Here is a 25,879-nt window from a genome sequence, read left to right as displayed (position 1 = left end):
GTCGTGCCATGTTCCAAGAAACGTACTTATGCAGGTCTGCGCTGATTCGGTCGGAGGAGTGCATCATCTACCGATGATCATGGTAGTCGCTCCACAGCACCCTGAGTTCGGATCTGTGACACGAATATGAATTTGGTCGGCGTGTTTGTCGAACATATGTATGGGGGACTCCATCTGTCCTGGGTTCAGATCCCATCTCATGGAGACATTATGGATAATTGTCCACTGCCGTTGTTTCCCTGCTAGCTGTAAAGTGCGCAAATTCGATAGCAGGAATCTGAGCAACTACATTAGCAGGTCTAAGGGTCTTCGACAATCGATGAAGTTTGTGCTTTCGCTTGTTGCGCCTCTAGTGGCCGATCACAACTTCCATCTTCGTCAGAGGCGGCTTCCACGATCCACTTCAGATCACTGCAGGCTCCATATCATGACGTTACAAGGATCAGGGGCTTTTCCGATGCGCTCTTTTGGTATTGTTTTATGTCAAGGCGTGCATGAGTGGTCTGGCTTGTCCCAAACGCGATCTGACGATAATGTCCTTTCATCACACGATTCTACACATATGAGTGTTCACTTCCGTCCAGTGAGCACCCAGACATCGACATATAAGTGATGCCAAGCTCACAGTTTCTCGACTTGACCTGCTACCGTGGGGCTTGCTCCATGCCATGCCAAGGGACCATACCATCGTCCCAACAAGGTGTTTCTGAGATGGAGTCGTTACGTTGATCTTTCGAGCGGAGCTCTCAACCGAGCCTCAACTTGTAAGAGCTGCTCTATCAGGAAGCTTTACAATTCCTGACTCAACTCACTGTGCTCATAAATACGTCTTTGTTCGGATTATAGCTTACTTGCTCGACAAGGTCGTGTCAATGGGATTGTCGCGTCTACAGCAGATCAAGTCTGAACGGGATGTCTCAATCACTACCTGCTGAAGTGCTTGAGCAAATCAAAAGGTCTGGTCTCTACGTCGAGTCCAATGGTAGAATCGACTGGAGTGACAACGGATCTGAACGTCCAAAGAACTGGCCACTATGGAAGAAGATATACGACACAGGGTTCATTACTCTTTTCGTGACTGTCTCGTGGGTGCTCTACCACAGACTCCTTCTAGGTACCATTTGCTGATCGAGGAAAATGCAGAGCTCTATTGGGAAACACAGGCGTCAGTGACTGAATACCTACATTGTCTTTGCTAGAGCCCAGTACTGACCCAAAGAGTTCTAGGCTTCCGTCGCTCGCGAAGCAGCTAAAGACCTACATTGCAGCTCAATCGTTGCAAGTATAGCATTTGCCTCGATGCAAGGACACCCCCAAACAGCTCACCCCTAGCAGCACATCGTACTGATTGGTAACAGGTTCTTCTTCGGTCAAGGCGTTGGTGGCCTATTTCTACCACCTTTTACCGAGAGTTTCGGGCGCAAGAACATCAACATCATCGCTTCGGCTAGCTTTGCCATATCTTGTCTCATCATTGGTGTTCCACGATCTTTACCAGCCGTTTTCATTGGCAGGTTCTTTAGCGGAATCCTTTCGGCGTTGCCGACAGTCGTTGGTTCAGGTTCGATGGAAGATATGTGGGATGTACGAGCCAGGATTTGGGCCATCGATATTTGGATCAAAGGTTCAATTATCGGCATCGCTTTGGGACCTTGTATGGCAACGTATATCAGCACCTCTTCACTGGAATGGTAGTATACCCAATCAGCGCCCAAAGTTGATTGTGCAAGGCCCCTGCTGACTCATGACAGGCCTTGGGTTTACCATCTCGGTGCAATCATGATGGCTGGAGTATGCTTGTCATGTTGCTTCACTCACGAGAGCAGGCCAAGTGTCCTTCTCGACCGACACATTAAAGCGATAGAAAAGTCCACGGGTTGTGCAGATCTATGGACCGACAACAAAGACAGAATACCTGGCCTTCGAATGTTCGCCTCAACCATGCTTATCAGACCTACCCGTTTCTTCTTCACGGAGCCAATCGTGACTGCAGTGAGTGTCATGAGTGGTGTTGTTTTCGCTTCGGTATACCTGCAGACAGAAGGTTTGACCGTGACCTACGAAGCATTTGGGTTCAGTGAGAGGCAAGCTTCCCTGGTCTTCTTCGCGTGGATAGTAGGGTTGACATTGACAATTCCTCTTCGAATGTACGACTGGCGCCGTGTATCACAAAGGATCCAGAGAAACGAAGAGGTGAGGCCGGAAGACAAAGTTACTGGAGCATATGTCGCGGCACCTGTGCTCATGGCGGCTTTGTGGTGGTTCTCATGGACAGTTCCTCCAGTGGTAAGTCCCGTCAGCTCCGCTAGATCATGTGGTCTCAATATGTCACAATATTTCGTCGTGGAAATAAACACTGACCTGGGTTCTCACAGGGCGCAAGCATATCTCCCTACGTATCCTTAGCAGCGATAGTGCTTGTCGGCGCTTGTACCAACGAATTCGATGGCATCTTACAGGGATACCTCACAGACTCGTATGCGACATACGCCGCCTCTGCAAATGCACCACTAGCAGCACTAAGGGCGACATTGAGTGGTTCCTTCCCAATCTTCGGAAGACAAATGTTCACAAATCTGGGCAGTAATATTGCTGGGTCTGTACTGGCTGGAATTGCGACGATCTTTTGCTTCATCATGTATTGGTTCTACAAGCGAGCTGAGATCACACGTGAAAAAAGTAAATATGCTGTGCATACTGGACATGAGGGAGACGAAAAGTCGGATGCATGAAGACGAAGCATGCACAACGGTGTCACACAATGCAATCAAAGCCATTGTTGAGAAAGTGTCATTTCCTATAATCTCACTCTCCTATGTTGTAGTTCCAGTCGATGTAAAAGATGGGCCATTCGGGAGTAGATAGTAGATCCCAACAACAGATCGGCAACAGAGATGAGCATGCCATCTCGAGGTGCATGGCTGCCCCGAGTGACAGAATTGTTGATATCGTCGAAAGTATCCCACGGCAATACGTCACTGTAGCTAATGCTGTGATCATGGTCTTGGTAGGCTGCTGACATGACCGCCTCATCCTTCATACTCAAGGTGACTGATGAATCTACTCCATTGAATGCTAGAGGCTTAGAGTAGAACCAGAGACGGAGACAGCGTCCAACAGTATGTTCGGAATTTGTTCCAGGTGATATTCGTAGTGCTTGTGGGTTTCTGGGGAACTTCTGGTTACCATCTACCTGAATATGACTAGGATCTCGAGAGGGTCAATCCCAGTCCATCAAGTCACCCACCTCGTCCACGTTATAGGCGCCGTCGTCATCATCAGCGTTGATCATGTTGACCTCTCTCGATCCATGAGCTGCAGCAAGGTGTATGGCCGTCTGTGCCTCTGACTGCCCCAACGCGCTCAAGATCATGGCCAGTAAGTCTTCAAGCTTCAAATCTGTAAGAATTTGACGGTAACTCTTGTGCATGCTGGCAAGTTGACTTTCATGATCAACATGTTCCAACTCGATCTCCTTCCACCTATTCCGAAACTCTTTCGCAATGCCAAGATATTGTCGGACCATGCCTTCGCCTAGTACGTGACGCAATGGATTTGAAGGTTGATCGAACGCAGCCAGGACGTTGGCATGAAAGCGGTGAGCGTAGCCATGGAAAGCGACAGAATCACCAATAATACTGTCCTCGGTTTTGTGTATAGTCGACTGCTCGTTCGGATTTGTTGCATTTTCGGTGGGTGGTAGAGGCACAGTTTCTGTAGTATGGTCGGCGTTGATTACCATACCATAGCATCCCAAAAGACTGACCAGGACGCGCTCAAGCAATGCATACCATTCGAAGAAATCGACCTTAAACATGATCTCTGCAGCATTAGCCTTGCCCGTGTCGGAGGATATCGGGAAATTGGTGTTGTTGATGACATTGTTGGTCTCCTGCAATAGTGCTCGATGATGGCAAAATAGTAGTGTGGTAGACTTCCATTTTAGTCGTCGAAAAGACTTCAGAAACTTCTGATACGATTGCAGCCGTGCATTGTGCCGCTTTTCCAACGAAGCTATCCTTGTTCCTGCCTCTGAGTATGTCCCATTAACTGGATGATGAGGATGCTCAGACACATTCCTCGCTGATGACGGTGCCCATTTCGATTGACTCAGTGTGACTTTCTTCATGTTGCGGGTTGCTTGTGCGAATGAAGTTTACGCATGATAGTGGTCGTGATCTTGTTTTTCGACATTAGTACTCATTTGCTGCAGCGCGTAGCTAGCACAAGTTGAGCTCTTTGTGATTGCTCTGTGTCACTAACGTGTGGGAAGCAGTAATGTGTTTCATCTAGAGAAGAGCTTCCGGCACGTGATACGCCACGCTAGTTACGCGCTAGTGGTACTCGCCTGCTGAATTTTGTTCGACTTGATCGTGGCTGCCACTCGAAGAATCAATGAAGTCGATCATTCTTTCCTGATGTCTATAATGACGGCTCAGAGACTGAAAGCAGGATTGCATCTCATGATAGGTGCAGCGGCACCTCGGAGTATGCGATGACAAGCATTGTCGCAAAATGATCGTGTTTATGTCTTCTACATGAAGTGTCATGTCTACTTGTGTGGTGGTAGGACAATCATCGGTAGAGGCAAAGTGAGACGCTTTTCGTGAGATAGAGCACCGAGGCCATTTCTGCTGGACGATATGCTTCTCCGCAAAGGATGTTTGCTTCTCCGCAGTGACAGCTGGCCAGTTGTTCGGCGTTCTATATGTTATCAAGCAAGGTTCTCTTTCGTGATCCTCCTACTCCGATCTCGATCAGAGGAGTTTTAGACTGAATCGCGATCTTGAAAATGCCACCTAACACGAACGGGCGTGTCAAGGAGGGCGGTGTCCAACATGTTGGGTATATTGGGTTAGGAAATGCCGGTTTCTCCATGGCTTCTAACCTGCCAAAAGCAGGATATACGCTGGTTGTTCACGACGCTGACGAAGCCAAAGCAGAACGGGCTGCGAATGAATGGAAAAACACGAAGGCAGCACATGGACAGGCTGAAGCGTTCTCGGACTGTGAAGTCGTAGTGACCATGCTTCCCCAGGGGAAGATCGTGAGGGAGGTTCTGTTTGGTCAGAATGGCATCGCAAAGGCGCTGAAAGCTGGTACAATTGTCGTCGATACCTCCTCTTCCTCTCCTTTCGATACAGTCGCGTTGGGAAAGGAACTAGCTGAGCATTCACTTCAGCTGGTGGATGCTCCAATCACACAAACCTATATGCATGCGACTGACGCTGGTGAGTCGACACTGATGGTAGGATCGGATTCGGAAGATGCATATCAGAAAATTGAGCCAGTCCTAAGGACCATGGCAAGCTACATCTTCCACATGGGTCGCCTTGGATCTGGACATGCCATGAAGACTCTCAACAACTATATCATGGCGAGCAGCTTAGTTGCGCTGAGTGATAGCTTTGTCACAGGTCAGCAATTCGGGTTGGATCCACAAAAGATGATCGATTGCTTAAACGTTGGCACCGGTAAGTCGGAAGTATCTAAGATTGTAAAGGACTGTGGCTAATTCGGGCTTGATCAAAGGAGTATGCTTTCCTACACTCGATACCATGAGGCGGGATGGATTAACGAAGAAATATAACTCTGGCTTTGGACTAGCTTTGCTTGTCAAGGATCTGGGTATCACACAAGAGTTTATGAAGCATAACCAATTTGAGACAGAATTGCCAGGAGTTATCCGGAAGTATCTCTCCGATGCATTGGAACAGGTCGAACCGCAAGCTGACCATACGAAGATGCTTGTTGGGTGGGAGAAGCGAGCTGGAATCAGTCTACGCAAAACCGAAAAGGCCCAAAGTATTCCTGAAGCTGACTTCACTCATAGACTACATGGCCTCAATCGTCCTTAGGAGAGTAACGAACCAATAAGCAAAAATTGACAGCAAGCTATAGGATGAAAGCTTGTTGGTAGAAGCTACACGGACTCCGCCAAACCCTAACAGGAGTGATGACGTGCGAAGCAGGCATTAGTAGATGTGGCCCGAAACATGCAGCCTCTGAGGAGGTTGGATTCTGCCCCACTATCTCACTGGCTAACTTCTATTGGCTTTCTTGTGCCAGATTCGAGTTGTATTTCTGAGTTTCCTGTATTCCAAGATTAGCTTGGACGTGTATGGTGAATGGACTGTTTTCAGGCGACCGAAGCTTGACCATGCTTGCAGAACAATTAGCTGCATGGCAGCAAACGATCGTCGTAGGTTCAACGGCACCTTTAGCTCGACCACTTCAAGGAACTGTCACCATTGTGCGAATCATGGATTACTCCTCACCTTCACGTTCCTGCAGTCGAATGTCAGCACGAATCATCCTCCTGGACGATCCAATTAAGATTGCTGTCTTGGTACCCTGCAGGACATCTGAGCGGAAGCACGATGGAGCTTCGGAAGCTTGAAGAGCTCGAGTACAATAAGGTCTGGAATGCCACCCAATATTTTGGGAACTGATCAAACACTCTGAGATCCTCCCACTACCTATACTCAATATTCATATCAACACATTCGTTTGATACCATTATACTCATCATGCTCGGCTCAATCTTCATGACCGCGCCTCTGCTTCTTGCAAGCGCTTTGGCTGCCCCAGGATGGGGAAACTGGGGACAAAACTGGGGTCCAAAGGGTCCAGCTGTTCCATGCCTCAACGACGCTGAGGTTTCGGCCATCGTCGCCGACTACACCTATCTCCTCCGATTCCCACAAGGCGCCAACTTCACTTCAATTGCCAATGCGCGTCTGTCAGACAAGTTTTTCGTGTCGTCCGACTCGATCAACACTCTCGCTGGTATCCCTGTACGTCGCATTGCCACTGCATTGACATCTCATACTAACAGAACCTAGCTCGGTGTGAACGCCTACCCAAGCAAACAGGCTTTCATCGGCGGCCAGGCCACCACTCCTGCCATCCCACAGCTCGCCACTCTCGGCTATTTCTACACCTGCGACCAGATCGCATGGAGATGGAATGCTACTGCTATTGGTAGCGGCAAGTACGAAGTCAAGGGCATAATCACGTTCGATGTCAACGCAACCACAAACCAGATTAATGCTGTCTACTCCGAGTTCAACTCGGCAGCTTGGCTCAGCAACATTGGCAACCCAGAGTGCCAGAAGAAGTAAACGTTGATTTTATGGGAAATGATTATTGGCAATGATTGTTAATGGGTAATATCGGCTCGAAAAGAAGTGATGCTGCGGATTCTGCATGCTAGACATCAATGAATGAAAGCTGACTCACTAGCTGGGACCATTCTTACCCGCAGATAGAATACAAAGGCATTTAGACATCAATCGCTAGTGCCCACAGATCTCCCTCCCCGTAATTGCGCGTAATCTCGTCGACTTTGATCGACATGGCAACTCCCACTTACCGTGATGACGTCGCGACGATCATAAACGTTTACTTTCGTAGTTGCTGATCAGAGATGTTGATGAATCCCGTAACTGATCAAGGAAATCAATGTCAGCACTAGAAATCTCATTGTAGAGGCTAACAGTACTCATGCACGGAGGATGCTTTGTCTCAGTGTGCTGTTTCCGCTGAAATTGGCACGCCTCAGTCCCGCGTCGATAGTACCTCGTAAGCAGGCTTCTCCCTTCGGAGACAACCTTGCATGATGACCAGTGTAGTCTTAGTCATCCTCAAATCTTGGGGCATGAGCGCGTTCTTCAGCTCTGCTAGGGCAACCAAGTCGCTCTTTGAAATCCAGTCAATGAGAACCTTCGCTCATTGTTGCGCGAAGAAGGTCCCGCAAAGATAGCTTCGAACAATGGCGCACTGATGGGAACTTGCGATTAGCTTAAGCACGTTGAAGTTACTTGTTGGTGTGGGGGCATTGTTGATTGTTGATCGTTGATTACATCGTTTGCCCGATGTGCAAGGGCTAGACGAACCCGAATAAAAATGTCCGCGTTCGTTTTCGGTTCGATTTTGACAGCCCAATGTTACCCATTCAACACCCACACAGCTGCCACTCATCCTCATTCACGAAATGTTCTCACTTACTGATCAGCGATCACTCGATTCTATAAAGTTGCCATGGCCATAGCTAGGAAGTGCATAAAGAAACTAAATTGACTAAACCATGCTCCATTCTATAGACATATCTACATATTATACTCGTAAATCATGATCTTACTTCAACATTCCTCATCAAATCATCATCTCACTACTGCTTAATACTCGCTCCAATAGACTGTAAATAGGCACACCTGACCCTCTGTCCCTTGTCCACACTCTCCATATCCGTCTTCCCACCAGTGTTGAACAGTATACGCTGCGGCTCTCCACTCTTGCTGTAATATGTCTCCCACGTCGCGCTGCCACTCAACTTGTGCGTGTTCGGATCAAATGTCCTAATGAAACTAGTCCAGTAGGCTTGTATCACTGGCACGACGTTTGCATTAGATTTCCCGGGGTAGTATGAGGCAGGAGCAGAGCCGGCTGGAACGTTGTCTGGACCAAAGATGGCATTCAGCTCGACCGTGTGAGGGACGCCGAGGCCGGCGGCGATCTGATCTGGATCTTCGACGTTGTAGCGATATGCGTATGAGGCAGATTTGGTGGCTCGTGTGGAAAGAGAGTTTGATGCACTACCAGCATGTCGACGGGCTGAACCACCACCGACGAAATACGTGACAGCTTTGATACTGTTACTCGTTGTGTCTTTCTTGGTGTTAGAGGATGTGGTTGTGAGGTTGGCGTAAGCTGACGAGATGTACAGGCTCGGACACATATAGCGAAGCTCGCCATATGCGTTCGAGACTTGGCGCCACCAGCAAGTGCCTGAGGCAGGACAATCGTTACCCGTGGGCACAGGGTATAGTCTATCAATCTCGCTAAGCTGGGATGCGGTCAAATAAGGGAATTGCTGTGTCAGGAAAGCGTTCGATTGCTCCTGAGAAGAAGTATCCTTTGGTGTGAAACCAGTACCATCATTTGTGTCGGCTCCAAAAATGACAGGTACATCGATGAATTTGCCCTTTTCAAAAGCGGTGTATGTCAAGTCTGTCACAAAGTCCCCATCCAGCGTAGGAGCGAACATGTAGAGAGGTGCCTTAGCCTGACCAGGATATGGTATATTAAAGTTCTGCGCCTGAAGCTGTTGGGCGGTCTTGCTTCGCAAGCATGATAGAGACTTGGCAGCGTCCGAATCAGAACACCCACCGGCACGGGTGAAGTTGTCATACTGATACTGTGCTTCCTTAGTGGTCAACACTGTCGCAAATGAGACAGATTCAACTGCCGCAGCATGAAAGAGGTTGTCGTTTCGTCCACCGTACGCTGTTAGATGCAGGGATATTGAAGCAGCGCCTGCAGAGTCTCCACCGAGCACAACATGGTTAGGGTCACCTCCGAAACTCGAGATATACTTCTGGACCCATTCGAGAGCTTTGCGTTGATCTCGTAGACCATTGTTTGCAGTTGGCTGTCCTGAGCTGGAACCAGAGCTGGCAAGGAAGCCCCACGGTCCAACACGATAATTAAATGTGACGACAATGATGTTATGGCCGGATGCCTCGATCAACCCAGCACCATTAAGGTTCGGGTTAGCATTAGAGTTGAAACCTCCGCCTTGAAAAAATATAAAGACTGGTAGCTTAGAGCTCGATGTAGCTTTGCTGGGAGCATATACTGCTAGGTATAGACAATCTTCTGATTGGCTGGCAGATATTGAACCCGTACCAGTTGCTATACATAAAGGTCCTTGCTATGTCCACAGATCAGTACAGCACTGATATATGGCTTTCTGTAACCTAGGCCTTACCTTATCCGCTTGCTGTACACCAGTCTTGATCGGAGGATCTGAAGGTGGTGCAAATCTCAATTCGCCTATTGGAGGTGCAGCAAATGGTATGCCTAACCATTGCGTTATGCCATTGGACTGGACGGTGCCGGCGAACTCGCTGTACGGCAGTTTGACGAGAGGATCGACTGCATATGCAAGCTGAGCACATAGAGTGTAGTACAAAAACGCCCGACAGATAGACGACAGCATATTGGAGGCTTGCGTAGCAAATAGAAAAGTAACACGGATAGACTCGCAAAGCTTACAACAAGAGCTCTTTGAGCGAGTCGACGCCCACCTGAGGTAGAAGAGCACGTTGCATCATGATCGACTTACTGATGAGCTTTGCTTGTGCTGACCATGCAAAGAGCTATGAGGTCTGGCCTCGCAAGTGTACCTGACCTGTTCGAGTAGTGCATATGCAAGAACGGAAGCTATCCATTTGCGAAAGCGTGGCTGCGTAGTCTCCAGTGACTAATGTGAAGCTCGGCATCCAGGCGGTTTTCGTCGAAGTCTTTCGTTCATGCATGACCCAGCGGGATAAACCTTCACAGAGTTTGCAATAATGCGGGGAGGCCTCGGTTTCGCTACTGTATCGAGTCCGTTCACGATCGTGCTGTCATATGGCAGTATGGAAAACGAAGTCAGTTGCAGACTCCATTAAAAACAAAACGAGATGCGGACTCATGGCTTGGTCGCAGAAGAAATAGTTCACAAATTGGAAAGTGAAAGGCTGGATAGAAAGCTGAAGCTGAAAGTAAGAAGAATGATGAAGTTGTCACTCTCTATTGGACGGTTCGAGACACAATAAATGTGGCTTGGGGCTAGATTCTCTGGCGCCGATTCGCCGAAACAATTTGCTTCTATTGATAACCAACCATATCGCTAGCATCTGGCACACCGCTGAGCACGTGCAGTGACATCTTCATTTTCACCACAATCGTAGCCGGCCAGTTGCCGTGATTCAAGAAAGCCTCTAACCGATCATCGCGCTACCTCAATACCGAGCTGTCACCGCTGGGTAACCGCCTCAATAAGCAAATCTCAGTACTGTTTCGTCATTGGATTGCCTGATATTCTTGTTGAGTCTCATCAACCAGAACTTCATGACCCAAGCGCCACTTGCTGTTGCAACCGAGAAGGCAGCCGACGATGTCATGGCGATGGTGTATCGCGGTTCATCGCTACTTGGCCATAGATAAGGTGTCCAGATGAAGGAAACGTTTGCAATCGTGTTGACGATCGCCAGCGATGATGCCTTCTTCTCCTTCGTCTGTCCACAGGTGGAGGCTACCCAGCCGAGAATGATACTGTTGACTGCATAAGTACCGATTGCAAAGACGATCATAGCAAAGTAGCGTGCACCAGTGTTGAGAGTTGCGCAGCCGAGCACAAAGCCGAATACTGCGACCGCTTTGGCGCATGTGATGTGCCATGTTCTCTCGTTGAACCTTCCTGAACTATAAGAGTACGCAACTGAGATGGCACCAGCAATGAGGTATGGAGGGCAGGTAAGAACAAGAGTAATCGTTCGGTTGAATCCTAGAGTCTCGACGGCAGTAGGGAAGAAGTTCTTGAAACCGTTGGCAGCCAAATGCATGTGTTGCATGAATGCAAAGAGCCACAGCTTAGGGTCGCTAGCAGCCTCCTTGAGACCTGCAAAAGTGCTGGTCTTGGCCTTGCCACCGACTGTGTCCTTGACGATTCTCGACTCGGCCAGTTGTCGCTGTTCAGGTGATAGCCATTTGGTAGTAAGTGGGTTGTCTGGCAGGGTGAGGATGGAGAGTATAGCGACAAGCAACGTAGCTGCTCCCTGGATGATGAACAACCATTGCCAGCCCTTGATGCCAGCCACGCCACTGAGCTCGAAGATGCCGAGTGCGATGAGGCCAGCGAATGCAGTTGCGAGGATGTTACCAGTGTATAGAATTGAAATTCGGGTAGCAATCTCCTTTCGAGTGTAGAAAATACCGAGAATATAAAGAGCACCGGGATAGTATGGAGCTTCAACGACGCCTGAAGAATGAGTTAGCCAAAGAAAAGCACGGGTATGGCTGAGTTCTGTACATACCGAGAAAGAATCGTGTAAGCAGTAGTCCCTTGTAGTCTTTTGCCAACGCAGTCAGAGCACTGACCACGGCCCAGAGAGACATGCAGGAAGCCATATACCAGGAAGGTCGAACTCGGGTAAGCAGCATGTTTGACGGAACTTGACCAAGAATGTAACCAACGAACAAGATGGAGACACATGTTTGGTATTGTGCGCTGGTCAACTTGAGGTCTTTCTGGAGGTTGTCTAGTCGAGCAAGTGCAATGGCGTTTCGATCGAGATAATTCAACCAGTACATAGCCCATAATGTTGGCATGATGAAGAGATCGAGTCGCTTGACGAGCTTGATTTCGGCAGGGTCGGTCTTCTCATGAGCACCAGAGTAGTCGAGAGGCTCATGAGACTCCTTGTCGGATTCGACCATATATTCTGATTGAGCAACATCGACCTTCTCATCTCTGACGCTGCGTTGGTCGAGTGTGACGGTGGTCCTTGGGTCATTCATGATGGGCAGAAGGGCCGGTGTTGTAACGACCTGAAAATTGAAAAAAAGGTGTGAAGGTTACTGTAGGCCCACACTGTCTGAGCAAGCAGTGAAGTTGGTGATGGACTCAATAGCATGAGTGGGTGGCACGCGTTGATCTTATACAAGTCAGACATCCGCTAGGATAAAGGACTTCTGTGACTGTGGGACATGCTGGCCAGAGCCATCCTCGCCCCAGATTATCGTCCACTTGCCTCCATTCGTCGTGAGGGAGCGAGCTCTGGTGATGGAGGCACCAACACGAGATGCACAATGAGGACATCAGAGCAACGTGATTGGCTGTAAGACTCTGTGTTATCGTGGCGATACTCAGGCAGATGCCGGATCGGGATGGAACGAGAACGTCTTCTAGAAGGATGCTGGAGAAAAGCATGACAGAGATTGTGATCCAAGACGTGCCAAGAAGTTTTCAAGTCCTCTGTGGTGACCTCTCCGCAACTTGGCACCACACGATGCCCCAGATTTCAGCCTCCGCTTGGTGTCAAGAACCGATTTTGCTTGGCCGACAGGTTTGGCAACCACACCATTGAGAGACAAGGTTACATTTGGTGCATTTCCTCAGCAGGACCGGCTTGTTCCTTGCCTTCCATGCATATTCCATTCTCTTGACGCACGGTAAATGTTCGGGTGCATTACCGATGCGATGTGATTAGTTCGGGGCGGATCGGTAACAATTGCCGTGACCCTCCTCGACTCTGTTGATTCGTCCGGTTAAACGTACGGGCGGCTCAGTTCAGGAAATCAAGTTCAGACCAGCGGCTAACTTCTGCAGTCATCCACCACTTTGCTGGTTCATCATAGCGAGGATCGTCATTAGCTAGATGATTTGTGGACTAGAGTGCCTGAACACGGCCGTTTTGATCGTTCCTTCCCATAATCAATCATCCAGCTGAGCTCCCGCAATTTTATCGCGGGTAAGTCTTCACTTGCGTCGTGCTCGTAATCCAATCCTCAACATGGCGGCACTGAACACATAGGAGCAGTCGCGGACCACGTACGTCTGCTGCCCTGCCTCGAGAGCTGGCTCAACAGATGCGGGCCAAGAAAATGCCAGCTCCGACACACCTAGATCGCGAGTATCGTAGATGGTGAGCAGACTTTTCCAGTTGCTGCCAAAGACTCCAGAGCGTATTGCATGCACGATTCGCGACTCACGGTCTTCCCCAGGTGATCATCAATTCGACAGCCAAAAGCAGATCTTGGCGAGGAGGAGATGAATGAAGTGCTACCCAGGCCGTGGCTCTTCTGTTTGATTATCGTGTGCTTTTCCACAGATCGCATCGAGATAGATCACAACGAGACTGACCGTGTCGTCACACCATAAGAATATCCAGAAGCCTTAGTCAATTGCATGTCTGCTGGGCGAGATCACGGTCTCGATTCGCACTATTGCTGTGGTAAGTCGATTCGTGTGGACGTGGTGATGACGGATGGGCGCATGTAACCATCGTACCTCTGATCGATCCTCACTCACCATCGTAAAGCATCATCATGACGGACATGAAGTGAGAATACATCGTGTAGAACGAGATTTGCAATCTGCGCAAAGACAGAGTCCTCACCTTTCACCTCGCAAGCAGTTTGTGACCAGACGGGACTTCGCAGTGCTATATGGGTTGGACCTTCCCCGGATGCATCCACCAGATTTGCTGCGCAATCGTAGTGGAACTTCGGCAAGTCCAGAAGTTGGCCGAACAGCGTTCCTCTTTAAGTTCTTGAAACACTGTTGCTACAAAAAAGGAACTGCAAGCTCCGCTTCAAGTTGTGATCTAACACCTGCCAAGCTGCATCCTGTCAACATGTACCATCTTTCTTCAACAGCATGTGCCGGAGTCATGTTATTCAGCGACTTGCGCACTCTCTGCATGTTAGCTGGTTCAATCCTTCCATGCTGTCCTAGTCAGATACCGCGTCCATACGGCCTCGATGTGGCCACGGTGGGCAATGCGTCGTGAGATGGATTGATTGTGTAGGAGACACTATTGAGAACGACTGACAGTACCCTGGCCAGGAACCTGAGGTGAAGCAGGGACAACAGAATTGGTGCAACCAAGCAGAATGCAAATTTACGATTCTCCATCAACGCCCTTACTGATCTAGTGGAACACTAGCATGTGAGCGAGAGATGGCGGAACAAAAAGGAAGAGATGGAAAAGCTCTGCGTGGACAGCAATGACGTGCTGGAAAGGTCAAGACCACCACTCACGTCAAAGTGAGGAATGACTATTTACCACGGATGTTATTACAACATGTATATCTTCTAGCGGGTTGACGCGAAATACTATTCTTCTACCACATCACCCCGTCCGTCAATGACCTCGATTCCTCTCCTACTACACTAAAGGCTTAGAAACAACGCTGCTATGGTTATGGTATATTGACTGACATAGCAATGTTACACATGGCCTCCAAGCCCAAACCCAAATGTCTGAAGCCAAATACTGACCTATCTCTCAGATTGACCTTCGATGTTTCCTACTGATTTATTTGAAATCAATTCGTACCTTTCTGCCGTGCCGATAGTCTCGAAAGAGGAGCGTGAATGTGTTGTTTGACGATACCACAATCCCCAGCCTTATCCACAATCTCCGTTGCGAAGAATCTCTCCGACAATTCATGTTCTGTCCGAACCACCAGATACCAAGCCCATATCCCTGTCACATGAATTTCTGCTTCCAGGCTTTTCAATCATGCATGATCCCTGTCGTGGTGACGTCGCGCCTCTTCCAAGATACGAGTACATCTTCGCCGTCATACGAAAAGATTGTGCAACGTGAAACGTTTACTTGCAAACGATTACCATCTTCTCACTAAGCTCGTTTAGCTAACCCCCAAGCAACACCATCCAAACCACTCCAACCGCAACAGCAAAAATGAAAGTCCTCGAAAACTCCATGATCGACCTGGACATCCTCCCCGGATCCAGCCAGCAAGAACTCAAGAACCAAGCCATGGCCCAACTTGGCCAAACCGGCACCCAAGTCCAGCAACAAATCAAAGAACAATCCTCCAATATCTACGCCCAACTCCCCGAAGAACAGCAGAAATGGCTACAACAGGGTCTAGAGCAGATGTCCCCAGAACAAAAGCAGACACTACAAAATTCCATCTTGGAGCAGTTGCCGGAACAGCAGCGGGAGCAGGCGCAGTCGTATCTTGCTTCTGCTGCGGGGGTTGGGAAGAGTGCGCTTGGGACACTTGGGACGGGAGTGAAGGGTGTGGGTGATACAGTGGGGAACACAGTCGGTGCTTTGGTGGGAGGCTTGGGAAGTACATTGGGAGGTGTGGCTGGTGGTGCTAAGGAGACTGTTGGCATGGGAGGCGATGATGCTCAGGGTGTGAAGGTTGAAGACTTGGCTGAAGCAAGTAAGGAGCAGAAGGCGGAGTAGCGGCTCGATTGCCGCTCGAGTTATGCTGCTGCTCTTTGGTGTAGTGTACGAGGCGAGTTTGCATAGCCCTCAGCGCAGTTTACATAAATGCAGATTATGTTTTATATCAACTTCTAGGTGGTGGCATGGTGGATTGTCCCCTCCGGCTTGTGGTTCACCAGGTGCTGCAAGGACTCAAGTAGATTTGCCTGAGGCCGCCACTATAGATTGACTGTCGTCTTTCACTCGAGGTCTGATGCCTGAGGCAAATATAGTGAGTGTTTGCAGCACCTGGTGTCAGAGTCTGTATATCTTCAGAGAATCCGGATTGCGCGCTGGATGTACACGTCAATTGCTGCCAGGTGTGAGGGAATCTTGGATTCATTCTTCAGCTCTGTGTCATGGCGGAAAGTGCTGCACAACACCAGGTATTGTGGTATTCTGCACTGAACATTCTGTCTGCCCTTCGACCTCTGCATCGTCATATGCATCGAGATCTCGCTGTTGCGAAGGCAAGTCTTCCATGCTTGCAGTTATCAAATCGTCGTGCGTGAAAGGATCGACATTTGTGGACGGCATATTGAAAAAGTCCCGGTCGAAGGAGTTCATGTCAGGCATAAATTGGGCAGCTCCAACTGCAGGAAATTGTTCTTCATGGAATGTGCTCGAGGCTGGCACATCCGCAAAGCCAGTAGCATCGTGACGTGCATCAAGATTATCCATATTCTGTTGAAGTTGAAAGTTGTCCTGTTCGTCCCAAACCTTGAGAACATCATCGACTTTAGTCATGCCCTGCCATGTGGATTGCGTACGATCCGAGCTCTGGTAAGGTTCAGTTTCGCCATATACAACCTGACGGGCAAAGTCTGTTTGTCCACTCTGCACATTATTCTGTGTTGCCTTCTTCTTTTGTGCTCTAAACTCTGCAAGGAGTTCGTCCACCGTCATCCCGGCACGATATCCTGGAATGTGTTTCGCGATACCCATGTGTCGTTCACCAATGTCGAACAACTTTCGTAATATCCAGTTCGCCTCTGTGCGCACTTCTTCACCAGGTCCAATCTGATCCTCGAACACTAGCAACCCAACACGAAGGCCGAATATGACGAAGAAGGGGCCGAGGAAAGAAGATGTCAGCATAGAAGTCGTGCTTCTGCAGACATTGAGACCACACTCTCTACTTTCCGTACGATAGAGACCGATCATGTCCGCATCGTTGGCCTGAAGTGCTTGCAGGCACAAGTTCAGGACCATCAGGACAGTCCAATATCCAGTGTAGGAAGCAGCTATAAATGTGTTCACAAAATCGTATTCGATTCCTATCAGTGGGTCGTGTGGAGTGAGATTGATCGTCGGAGTATGACCAGCTTTCTTCAATGCAGCTTCGAGTCGTGCGAACGTACTCTTGAAGAAACCCCTGGCTTGAATTAGTCTGTCCAGGACATGTGCTCTGCTGTATTGAGGCGTTGCCTTAGTTTCCCACGCTTCAAACAGAGACTGTGCTTGTGCCGTCAACTCGGGCAGGACCACCATAGCACTATAAAATTCGTCAGCCATGTCGAAGATCTCGATGCGCGATGCAGTTACGCCCGCAGCTTTCAGATCAGCGTGAATGTCCGTTGAGAGCTTGAGCCATGTAGCTTCAGCAAGAAAGCATGGCATGCGTTCCTGGAAAGCCTCAATCACAAGAGTGTACCTATAGGCCAGATAAATCTCGCGATCAAAACCATACCTATGCCGTTCAGGTCCGCGAGCACGCATCAAAGCAGAAACTCCTCCAGCATGGCGAATCCAGGACTCGTTGTTGTCGCTGGCAAACATTTCGTAGAAGGAAAGCAGAATGACGGCACATAATGTCTCGTTAGATGTTCCGTGCTTCCGGTCCTGAAGTGCCTTGTTAAGGAGTCGCAAGGCTTGACCGTAGTAAGGTCGAGACTCCATTATGAAAGGTTCTGAATTGTTCAATCTACCAATATGAACAAGTGTGACAGCTCTTACACTAGTGTCGAGAAGTGGATTTGTGCCTGTTAGTGGTGGTAAATGTGACAGCAGCCGAGCGTGATTTCTCAGAGCTTCTGGTACGGTCCCGTTGTCGGGAAATAACGACTCTCGAAACTTCATCACCAATTGATTCTGAATAGAATTCGGTGCATTGACATGCTGATAGAATGAAGGGTGTGGTTGACCGAGGTTCTCGAACATCAAACGATCAGCGTCAACGAACGGTGTCGTCCGCAGATTCTCTGTAAACTCAAGCTGGTCAATGCTCGGCATGGAATGTGCAAGGTTAGCATAAGCTTGTGTTTTGCCCTCGAGAAGGCCAAGGAAGGTAAGTCGTTGCGATTCGCTAATGTTGAGACCAACGACGTCCCAATCCTTCGAGCTTTTGCTCTTGGAGAACGAAGTATGGCCGCTGCCATCAAACGAACAACTAGCTTCCTGTACCTTGGCTAATGGTAGAGCCTCTTGAGCAGTATTAGACGTTGTCTCGGCAGTCGTGATGAGTGACGGTGGTGAATCAGATGAACTAGTATCTGTATCACATCCTGAATTTGTGCCTGCCGCCATATCAGTAGGTTGATATCGCTTTTTCAACCGGACGCTCTCGTCCTGAAATTTCAAGTCTTGTCCATACCCGGGACATGGCCGGTTGCCTTTCTTACAGTTATTACATGTTGGCCTACCATCTAGTTAGCCTCGTGATCCGTGTGTACGACCGTTGAATAGTCGATGCAATGGATGACCTATGTAAAGAGGATAGTGGCATGAGGACGTACTTGGCTTGATCACAACGAACTCTTCTTTGCACACAGATTCGGCAACCTTTGCTTCGAGGAACTCCTACCATCTTTGCAGACTTGAGCACGAGAGCGATTCAAGAACGCGATCAAAACTCATACCGCTACTCAATCATTGTCGTCTTCATTGTTGTGGCGACATATTGAGCCTGCACTTTCATGAAAAGGACACAGACAGCATGATGCGTGAATGCCATCTTCTTCTAGCTATCGAGAAGGGGATATCCCAGATCAGAATCATCTTGAAGGTGAAACGCCGCGTATTGCGTGGTGTACAAGGATGGCCCCCAACCTCGTTTTTGAGGAACCTATCAGCGACCCTTGGGCGCCTGAACTTGCACTGCGACAAAGTCGTCCTGCCGGGACAACCTCGGGGATGTGCTGAGCTGCTACGGCTACAACGATAGACCTTTACCGCAGAAAGTCCCTCTCACATCTCAGTCCGGGGAACATACTCCTTATCCTCTTGACAAAATAACTGTGAAAAGTCATAGATGGTCGTCCGCGTTAAAAAGGGCTATTTATATAATCTTTTGTCATCCCTCGAGCTCATTCATAGACACATCTTCCTCCCCCGCACCAATTAGATCTTCCGCAACTTTCCAGACGTGGATGAGGTTATCATCAGCAGCACTACATACGACCCAAGGATTGTGCAAATTCCATGAGAAGTCACTGACTCTGTTGGTATGGCCGCCGTGCATGAATAAGAGTTCTGGAGGACCGTCTTCACTATCTTCAGGTGTTTGCTCTTCTCCTACCCTGGTGAGGTCCCAAAACATGATTCGTCGATCGTAGCTGCTAGAGGCAAGAACGGCCTCGTAGAAAGGGTGCCATTCCAAGCCGGTGACACTGTCGCCATGGCCTTCGAGTGCATGGATTTTGTGCTTCAAATTCCTCATATCCCATATCGAGATAGTGTTGTCAGCACTGCCTGCAGCCACCACAGTCTCGGCTTTTGGGTTGAAGGCAAGTGCATTGATCGCATCTTTGTGCTGATCAGGACTGGTGCTAGAAGCACTGTTTCCAGTGTCTGACATCCGTAGATCTATCAGCTGCAGTGTCAAATCGTCCGATGCCGTACCCAGAATAGATTTGTGCAGAGGGTGGTGCTGCACATCGTTAACGATGGCTGTGTGATGTGTATAAGTTCGGGTCGGATGTAGTTGTCGTACTGTTCTCGAAGCCTGTGTTGTGTCCCACAAACGTACTGTCTCGTCCTCGCTTGCAGTAGCCAAATGGCCCGAAACGTGTGGACTCCAGCTAAGACCGAAACCCTCATTTTCATGGCCAATGAGCTCTATCTCGGGACTGGGCTTGTTTTCTTTGTTGGTGACAGGCATAAGCGGGTGCTTCGATTTGTCCCATATCAGTACTCTTCCATCTGTACACATGGTCGCGATAATATTGGGGTTTTGTGGTTGGTACCTCGCCTTATTGACCTCGCCAGGATGTGGTATTTTCTGTATGACCTGAAATTTGACATCAACCAAATTCTTGCCTCCACTTCCATAGCCACCAATTTCTCCTGTCTCCTCATTGTAGTCTTTCGCTTCTGGTTTGGGAGGATTGGGTAACTGGACGTTTGCGATCTGAAGGTAGTTTGGATGCTTGTCATCGTTGACTGTATGCGTCCCTAATAGCACACGATGTCTCGAATAATTTGTTCCTGGAATTCTGCTACCAGTCAGCAGGTCTTGAAGGTGAAACAGTTGGCTTCACAGACTCTTGTTTATCAGGAAACCATTGTACTGTTAACGTCGGCCAATCGAGTGCGTTGGTCAATAGTGTGTCATAGAGATATATGGCGTTCTTCTTCCATGTCTTGTATTCTTCGTTGACTATCTTCTCTTCGGTAATGTGCTCATCGTTGTCTAAATGTTCGCTCACTCAGGAATATATCAGTGCTAGGACTCTAAAGCTTCCACCCTCGCACTTACTGCTTTCGTCTTCCTCTGCCATACTGTATGCTTGGCTTAGGGATAGGTCGGACTGAGATCAAGGTTTGATGCGCGAGACTTAATAAGCAGATATAATGAAGTACTTTTGCGCGCAAGGTCTGGACAAGTTTTTGTGATATGCTGCGGTCTCTGTGGCAGTTTATAGGCACGCGAACTCAGTGGAAGGAACGCGTTACGCGTAAATGACTACTTGCCGAAGAGCCGCCGTAACGCCAAGCAAGTCGATACAGCGACTTGAGGCTGCCTGAGTGCCTGGAGACAGAGTCAGTGACACCATCACGAAACACCGCCACTGTTATCCTTTGATCTCTAAACAATTTCAGAATCACGACTATTATTTGCGATTGACGCATTTTTACTATCTTCTTGTGTTCGGCGTCAGGTTTGAGCCTTGTATAATTGTATACTTGCGGTCTTTCTCTACCACCAACGATATATCTCTCATTAACAGCACACATTAGGTCTTCTTCCTATCACCAGAATGGGTGTCCCAAAGTTTTTCAGATGGCTCAGTGAGCGCTATCCTGCGATCTCCCAGCTCATCTCAGAAAATCGCATTCCAGAGTTCGATTGTCTGTACCTCGACATGAATGGTATCATTCACAACTGCACGCACAAAGACTCTGATTCGCCTCAGTTTCGTTTAACTGAGGAGAAGATGTTTATCGCTATCTTTAACTACATTGAGCATTTGTTCGGGAAGATCAAGCCGAAGAAGCTGTTTTACATGGCTATTGATGGAGTAGCACCTCGGGCTAAAATGAATCAGCAACGTGCTAGACGATTTCGAACAGCTCTGGATGCGGAAAAGGCACGCGAGAAAGCGATCAGGGAGGGAATTGAGCTTCCAAAAGAAGATCCATTCGACAGCAATTGCATCACTCCCGGAACCGATTTCATGGCTCGACTCACCGAGCAGCTCAAGTATTTCATCAGCAAGAAGGTCACAGAGGATGTAGAATGGCAAGGGGTGGAAGTTGTGCTTTCTGGTCACGAAGTCCCTGGAGAAGGCGAGCACAAAATCATGGAATACATTCGCCAGGCTAAGGCACAGCCTGGCTACGATGCAAACGTACGACACTGTCTGTACGGCCTGGACGCCGACCTAATCATGTTGGGTCTTCTCAGTCACGATCCACATTTCTGCCTCTTACGAGAGGAAGTCACTTTCGGACGACAGGTCAAGAAGACGAAGGAGCTGGAACACCAGAACTTTTACCTACTCCATCTCTGCATAGTGCGCGAGTATTTGGAGCTGGAATTTCAAGAACTGGTGAACAAGGGAGCTTTAAGCTTCAAGTATGACATGGAACGAATCATCGATGATTTCATTTTGATGGCTTTTTTCGTGGGAAATGATTTCCTACCGAACTTGCCCAATCTGCACATCAACGAAGGAGCCTTGGCGCTCATGTTCCAGAAGTACAAGGAGGTGCTGCCCAGACTTGGTGGCTATATCAATGAGCACGGCGTTATCAATGTGGAGCGACTTGCTGTACTCCTGGACGAGCTGTCGGAGGTGGAGCATCGATTCTTCGAAGACGAGTTCAAGGATGCAAAGTGGATAAAGGCCAAAAGAGGTGATGTCGGTGGGACTTCCACCGTGAAGCCAGGAAAAGTGCCAACGTCAATCTCCACGGATCAGAAAGACCTGCTCACACGCATCAAGAGCTTTTTCATTAATCCAAACAACCGAGATCGAGCTACGAGACAACCGCTTGACCTCCCTTCCGATCTACCAGCTCGTGATAGAAAGTTTGTCCAACAACTTGCAGCAGACCTCAATCTAAGATGGTCAACACAGGAGGACTCGCGTGGAAATCGATTCATGAGACTCGAGTTCCCACCTATGGATAAGGACGACGACGACGAAGACGACGCAGAGGACGAGGTGGAATCGCAAGTCGCGATCACACGTATTCTCAAGCGTTATCAGAATGCCAAGGTCGAGGATGTCACAAGCGAACAAGCGCAGGCAGATATGCAAAAGAAGTATGACGAAAACTTCCAAGCTTGGAAGGACACATACTACAGAGAAAAATTCGAATGGGACACCTCTAACAAGGAGGAACTGAGGAGATTGGCCGAAAACTACGTTCAAGGTCTACAATGGGTTCTGTTCTATTATTATCAAGGCGTGGCGTCGTGGCCATGGTTCTACCAATACCACTATTCGCCCATGATCTCCGACGTCAAGCAAGGTCTGAAGGCTGACATGAAATTTGACCTTGGTCAGCCATTCCATCCTTTCCAACAGCTCATGGGAGTGCTTCCGGATCGAAGCAAGAAGATTGTCCCTCCCATTTACCACGAACTTATGACTTCCCCCGATTCCCCAATCATCGACTTCTATCCCCGAGACTTCAATCTTGATATGAACGGCAAGAAGATGGAATGGGAGGCAGTCGTCAAGATTCCATTCATTGACGAAAAGCGTTTGTTGAGTGCCATGGCTCCTCGAGATGCGCTACTCTCAGATGCTGAAAAGAAGAGAAATGAGTTCGGAGTATCATTGAAATTCACCTATTCCGACGAAGTCGACTATACCTATCCCTCATCTATGGTCGGTATATTCCCAGATTTGCAGCACTGTCGTTGCGTACACAACATCTTTGATCTACCCATAATGGATGGTCTTGAGCCACATGCGGGTTTGGTTCAAGGAGTCAAACTCGGCGCAGCAGCTTTAGCTGGGTTTCCAAGTCTTAAAACGCTGCCTCACACTGGCTCCTTAGGCTTCCATGGCGTGAATGTCTTCCAGCAAGACAGTCGCAACGAAAGCATGGTGATCACATTGTCACACGCTGAACAGCGAACCAAAGTCGACTATGCGAAATCGTTACTCAACATGAGAGTCCACGTGAATTATCCTTTCCTTCAAGAGGCGAAGGTCGTGAAAGTTTCTGACGAGTTGTTCGACTACACGATGCCAGATGAGCGTTCGGGCGAGGTTAGACAGTCCGAGCATAGTGGCAAAGAGATCGACGATTTCCACAAGAAGGCAGAGCGTATCGAGAAGTGGTACAGCAAGCGCCTAGGTATGCTTGCTGGTGATGTGGAATCACTTGTCCATGTTGAGATGCTCAAAGGTCTACGAAAATTAGATGACGGCTCTACAGTCAAGGAATTTGCAGACATGCCCGGGTTGGAAACTGTTTATGCTCCACAGCTTGTGGTTGAGAAGGTCATCAGCGAGGACGAGCGGTTCATAGAGAGGGCCGCTCTGCCTATCGAAGAAGAATTCCCGGATGGAACTAATGCTTTCTTCTTAGGAGAGTTCGCGTATGGCAGACCCATCAACGTTACAGGACATGAGAATGATAAAGCAGTATGTATTATTGCTACATCCAAAGCGCAGCAGGTCGAGTTTGGTAGAGAGATTGCCCACCAAGCCGAGCGTCTGTCGCCATACACACCATCCTTTGTCGTTGCCAAGCAGCTTGGCATGCATCCTCTTGCTCTTGCAAAGATCACTTCAGCATTCTCGATCAAGGTTGGAGACAGTCGAGCCAATCTGGGACTCAATCTCAAGTTCGAAGCAAAGAAACTGAAAGTCCTCGGCTACTCCAGGAAAACTCAAAGTGGTTGGGAGTTTAGTGCTGCTGCAGTCGACTTGTTAAGTCAATATTGTCACAAGTTCCCGCTCTTTGTCGGCATGATCTCGAAACAGCCACAAGGTGATATGCTCCCAGCTACAGCATACTTACCAGGATACTCGGAAGAGGAAGCTGATGAGGAGGTCAAGAAGATTCAGATGTGGCTGAAGGAAATAGAGACAAGAACTTTCGAAAGAGTCCCTCTTGACGCTGATCAACTTGACTCGAATGTAGTCAGACAGATCGAGGTTGCAGCAGACCAGAGTGTGGCATCGGAACCAGCTCCTATCAACAAGACGGTAAGGGGCATCCCCCGAAACGCTTTACTGAAACCCATCGATGCTCAGTGGCGCCTGGGGCAGCAAAGATTCCAGCTTGGAGATCGTGTCATCTACGTCGCGGACTCTGGCAAAGTTCCTATCGCGTCCAAAGGTACTGTTGTCGGACTCACTCAGACCTCAAGAGAGACATGGCTTGATGTTGTCTTCGATGTTTCATTCATGAGTGGGACGTCGTTAAATGACCGCTGTTCGCCTTTCAGAGGTTCAACAGTGCCTACTTGGTCTGTCCTAAATCTGACAAATAGACAAGCGATCGCCTCTTCAAAGGCAAGCTCAGATAGGACTACCTCAAATTCATCGACACCATTGACTATGGGCGGTTACGGCATGCCAGGAATCAATGGTCAAGGTCAACTTCGTGATGCAGCGCCGCCACCAGCTCTTAGAGGAGGCTGGAGGGGCGCTGTGGTTGCAGGAGGCAGGGGAGGCAACATGCACCGCGGAAGAGGTGCTCCAAATGGAACGAACCCAACAAGCTTGCCACTTCGATCTCAAACAAACGGCGAATCCACGACCAACGGAGTTAACGACATGAACGCCACACGAGGAGGATTAGGTTATCGTGGTGGCTATCACCAGATTGATCGAGGTGATGATCAATCAAACATTGTACACATCAACCCCAATTTCCGACCGAAAGGTCATCACAACGTTCCACCACCAGCGAATTTGGAACAAGGAACGGCGGGACGAGGACGAGGTCGGGGGCGAGGTCGTGGTGCAGATAGAGGGAGGGGAGGTCGTGGTCGAGGAACAGCTGCAGCTGCGACTAACGGAAGCAACTAATGTCCAGTCATGTGACAAGCTACCCGCAGCGGATGCAGGGGTGAAGCTATAGCTTGCTAGGGAATGATGAAGAAAAGCAGGATTAGATGTAAGTACGTTGTCTCCGAGAGATTTTGCCGAAAAAGCTGTACGGGACGAACGGAACGAACCGGGGATCGTGTGGACGTACTTAACGTAGGAACTAGCAATTGAGCTCTGCGATTTGTGAAAATCCCACATCCTGTGGAACATGCAAAGACATCTCACTGACACGTTGTCAATCAAATGTCACACAACTACACAATATGGTATGCGTCGGCTCTTTCTCACGCCACTGTCCTTTCCCGCAACCACGAGCCGCACCCTCTTGCCAGCGCTGCCATGCCATATTGCCTGAGGCACCAGCGAGGGGAAGACATAATGCCGCAGCTTCCCATTTACGAATGACTGGACCTCCAGTTGGAATCCTTGCAGGTGAGCATAGTTTCGCAGAATGACTTGCATTAGCATGAGTATTCCCACATCCAAGACTTCGGTCGTACACGTGGTTGGTACAGGAGACATTGTTCCTGGAAGTCCTCCACAGCAAAGCGTCATTTTGCTTGGGTTCTCCGCTCCTCGGTCTTTGTGCTAACCTATCTTTCCCCCACGCTACAACAACAA

The 25,879-nt window shown here is 48.8% G+C and overlaps 10 protein-coding genes across 10 annotated transcripts; 5 read left to right on the top strand and 5 right to left on the bottom strand.

The window, feature by feature from the left end:
• Nucleotides 1-1,941: 1,941 nt before the first annotated feature.
• On the top strand, nt 1,942-2,732 carry LTR64_005117 (uncharacterized protein; the record flags this gene model as incomplete). The annotated part of the gene is made up of 2 exons (XM_064899459.1): nt 1,942-2,286; nt 2,376-2,732. 2 exons carry the CDS (start codon nt 1,942-1,944, stop codon nt 2,730-2,732), a joined length of 702 nt encoding a protein of 233 aa, XP_064755416.1.
• Nucleotides 2,733-3,220: 488 nt separating this feature from the next.
• Nucleotides 3,221-4,129, bottom strand: LTR64_005116 (uncharacterized protein; the record flags this gene model as incomplete). Its single annotated transcript, XM_064899458.1, has 1 exon — nt 3,221-4,129. The coding sequence occupies one exon, from the start codon at nt 4,127-4,129 to the stop codon at nt 3,221-3,223; it is 909 nt and encodes a 302-aa protein (XP_064755415.1).
• Nucleotides 4,130-4,792: 663 nt separating this feature from the next.
• Nucleotides 4,793-5,858, top strand: LTR64_005115 (uncharacterized protein; the record flags this gene model as incomplete). Its single annotated transcript, XM_064899457.1, has 2 exons — nt 4,793-5,474; nt 5,608-5,858. 2 exons carry the CDS (start codon nt 4,793-4,795, stop codon nt 5,856-5,858), a joined length of 933 nt encoding a protein of 310 aa, XP_064755414.1.
• Nucleotides 5,859-6,530: 672 nt separating this feature from the next.
• Nucleotides 6,531-7,124, top strand: LTR64_005114 (uncharacterized protein; the record flags this gene model as incomplete). Its single annotated transcript, XM_064899456.1, has 2 exons — nt 6,531-6,797; nt 6,846-7,124. The coding sequence occupies 2 exons, from the start codon at nt 6,531-6,533 to the stop codon at nt 7,122-7,124; spliced, it is 546 nt and encodes a 181-aa protein (XP_064755413.1).
• Nucleotides 7,125-8,173: 1,049 nt separating this feature from the next.
• On the bottom strand, nt 8,174-10,003 carry LTR64_005113 (uncharacterized protein; the record flags this gene model as incomplete). The annotated part of the gene is made up of 2 exons (XM_064899455.1): nt 8,174-9,604; nt 9,773-10,003. The coding sequence occupies 2 exons, from the start codon at nt 10,001-10,003 to the stop codon at nt 8,174-8,176; spliced, it is 1,662 nt and encodes a 553-aa protein (XP_064755412.1).
• An 820-nt stretch (nt 10,004-10,823) lies between these two features.
• Nucleotides 10,824-12,348, bottom strand: LTR64_005112 (uncharacterized protein; the record flags this gene model as incomplete). The annotated part of the gene is made up of 2 exons (XM_064899454.1): nt 10,824-11,809; nt 11,865-12,348. The coding sequence occupies 2 exons, from the start codon at nt 12,346-12,348 to the stop codon at nt 10,824-10,826; spliced, it is 1,470 nt and encodes a 489-aa protein (XP_064755411.1).
• Nucleotides 12,349-15,260: 2,912 nt separating this feature from the next.
• On the top strand, nt 15,261-15,776 carry LTR64_005111 (uncharacterized protein; the record flags this gene model as incomplete). Its single annotated transcript, XM_064899453.1, has 1 exon — nt 15,261-15,776. The coding sequence occupies one exon, from the start codon at nt 15,261-15,263 to the stop codon at nt 15,774-15,776; it is 516 nt and encodes a 171-aa protein (XP_064755410.1).
• A 378-nt stretch (nt 15,777-16,154) lies between these two features.
• On the bottom strand, nt 16,155-18,323 carry LTR64_005110 (uncharacterized protein; the record flags this gene model as incomplete). The annotated part of the gene is made up of 1 exon (XM_064899452.1): nt 16,155-18,323. One exon carries the CDS (start codon nt 18,321-18,323, stop codon nt 16,155-16,157), a length of 2,169 nt encoding a protein of 722 aa, XP_064755409.1.
• A 766-nt stretch (nt 18,324-19,089) lies between these two features.
• Nucleotides 19,090-20,515, bottom strand: HAT2 (Histone acetyltransferase type B subunit 2; the record flags this gene model as incomplete). Its single annotated transcript, XM_064899451.1, has 3 exons — nt 19,090-20,230; nt 20,280-20,427; nt 20,494-20,515. The coding sequence occupies 3 exons, from the start codon at nt 20,513-20,515 to the stop codon at nt 19,090-19,092; spliced, it is 1,311 nt and encodes a 436-aa protein (XP_064755408.1).
• Nucleotides 20,516-20,995: 480 nt separating this feature from the next.
• On the top strand, nt 20,996-25,237 carry exo2 (exonuclease II Exo2; the record flags this gene model as incomplete). The annotated part of the gene is made up of 1 exon (XM_064899450.1): nt 20,996-25,237. One exon carries the CDS (start codon nt 20,996-20,998, stop codon nt 25,235-25,237), a length of 4,242 nt encoding a protein of 1,413 aa, XP_064755407.1.
• Between the last annotated feature and the right edge of the window lie 642 nt (nt 25,238-25,879).

The sequence above is a fragment of the Lithohypha guttulata genome (assembly GCF_036872675.1).
Source record: "Lithohypha guttulata strain CCFEE 5908 chromosome Unknown scaffold_3, whole genome shotgun sequence".
NCBI classification, from domain to species: domain Eukaryota; kingdom Fungi; phylum Ascomycota; class Eurotiomycetes; order Chaetothyriales; family Trichomeriaceae; genus Lithohypha; species Lithohypha guttulata.
The sequence above is the reverse complement of the archived record's forward strand: the minus strand, read 5'-3'. Positions and strand labels throughout refer to the sequence as shown.